The sequence below is a fragment of the Sphaeroforma arctica genome, assembly GCF_001186125.1.
Source record: "Sphaeroforma arctica JP610 unplaced genomic scaffold supercont1.1057, whole genome shotgun sequence".
NCBI classification, from domain to species: Eukaryota; class Ichthyosporea; order Ichthyophonida; genus Sphaeroforma; species Sphaeroforma arctica.
The window spans coordinates 3,555-5,416 of record NW_014039501.1 but is presented as its reverse complement, the minus strand read 5'-3'; the positions used below and the strand labels follow the sequence as shown (position 1 = coordinate 5,416).

Sequence of the window (1,862 nt, the reverse complement as noted above, 5' to 3'; positions counted from 1 at the left end):
TATACAAACACACATACGCATATATATATACACACATACATATACATACATACACACACACATATATGTATATATACATATACATATACAGACTCCCACACACACACACATCTATATATATGAATATATTCACCGGTAAATTTAAAAAAACCCAGAAGTGCCCTGTGCACGCAAAACAGGTACACTCCCCATGCATACGATTTTGTGTTGCCCACGAAACCATCATGGTACATCAGGCGTGAGGCAATAGTAAATATCAAATCACTCACATCAGCAGAGACACACCATGAGGCCTCATAAATACAAAACATGGGGAGAATTGAAGTAAATGACTAGCTTCAAATAAGAGCTGTCTGGTCAGTTGAAAAACAGACAAGTATGCAACATGTAGTGTCCTGCTGGGAAGTGTCCCGGGCGCACTACAACCCCCTCGGAGAGTGTACACGGAAATGGGCCATACGGAGAACACTATTTATTTCAATTTGGGTTAAATTAGTATGGGTCTACATGTGCATCAGACGTTCCATAGCAACATATACACAGTGCCGCACAGGTCAAAACATCAGGAGACATTCGGAACGCACACTTACGATCACATCCACCACTAAAAGTTTACCACAACGCAGAGCCCACCCAGAACTATAAACAAAGTCGCAACATAGTGTCACATGCGTGAAGCGGTAGATGAGGTACTACAACGAATAATATCGGATAACATACCGTTCAAAATCCAACAGAAACAACACGTTCTCCTCAAAGGCTTTGTTCTTAGCGTATTGTAGAAATGACAGTCGGACGTTACTGCAAGGACGTAGTCAGGGGTTGAGTTAGACTCGAAGAACAGTAAGAAAACAACCAGTAGTGCATGATGATTGTGATGCGGAGGAAGCGCATGCCATGTGCTTCAAGTGATATTGTTGCATATAATGAGTGAAAATATACACAAACGTGAAATACATGTTCGTGCACACAGATGATAAACAAAAGATAGATACTTGTGCTTGCACAACATCTTAGATGCATTGGAGAATAAATTAAGATACATCAGTAAAAATACATCAGTACACTTTCCACAAATGATGACTCGATGGAAACACAAAATTGCTGTACGCCCACACAAATACATGTATGCATCAATAAATGAAGTATAAGTATAAGTGTACGTAAACACACAGCCACAGACACAGCCACAGCCACAGCCACAGACACAGACATATATATATATAAATGTATAGATATATATAAATATGCACATGCATGTGTAAATTAAATGTATAAATGCGCATGTATATAGATACATAGTTACATCGATATACATACATACATACATACATACATATATATATATATACAACAGACAAAGACACAGACACAAACATATATATGAAAACACATTTTATACTATGTATATATATACATACATATGTATATATAAATATATATAATTTAGATCGCTATATCTTTATATTAATACATAAACAGATACACAAACACACACATACAAACATACACATAGATATATAAATAAACGTGTATCTGCTATTGTTTTTGTGTACGACTTAACGAATAGACGAACACACACTCACACAAACACACACTCACACAAACACACACACATATATATATATACAGAAACATATACATATACCGGTGTATTTATACATATACATATTTACACATTTACACATTTACATATATATATATACATGTATATATAAACATGCACATGTACATATACACATATACACACACATACATATATAATATATATATACATACATACTTATGCACACACACATATATATACATATATATAAATGTATACTTATATATATATATATAAATATATATACATGTATATA

General features: G+C 34.3%; 1 protein-coding gene across 1 annotated transcript in view; it reads right to left on the bottom strand.

Moving 5' to 3' along the window:
* The window catches only part of SARC_09834 (hypothetical protein), a gene marked incomplete at both ends in the record, with an annotated part of 8,686 nt that overhangs the window by 6,343 nt on the left and 481 nt on the right, over positions 1-1,862 (bottom strand). The window contains one exon of the mRNA XM_014296139.1: positions 721-801. Coding sequence (XP_014151614.1) covers positions 721-801 — 81 coding nt within the window. The remainder of the gene's footprint in view (positions 1-720; positions 802-1,862) is intronic.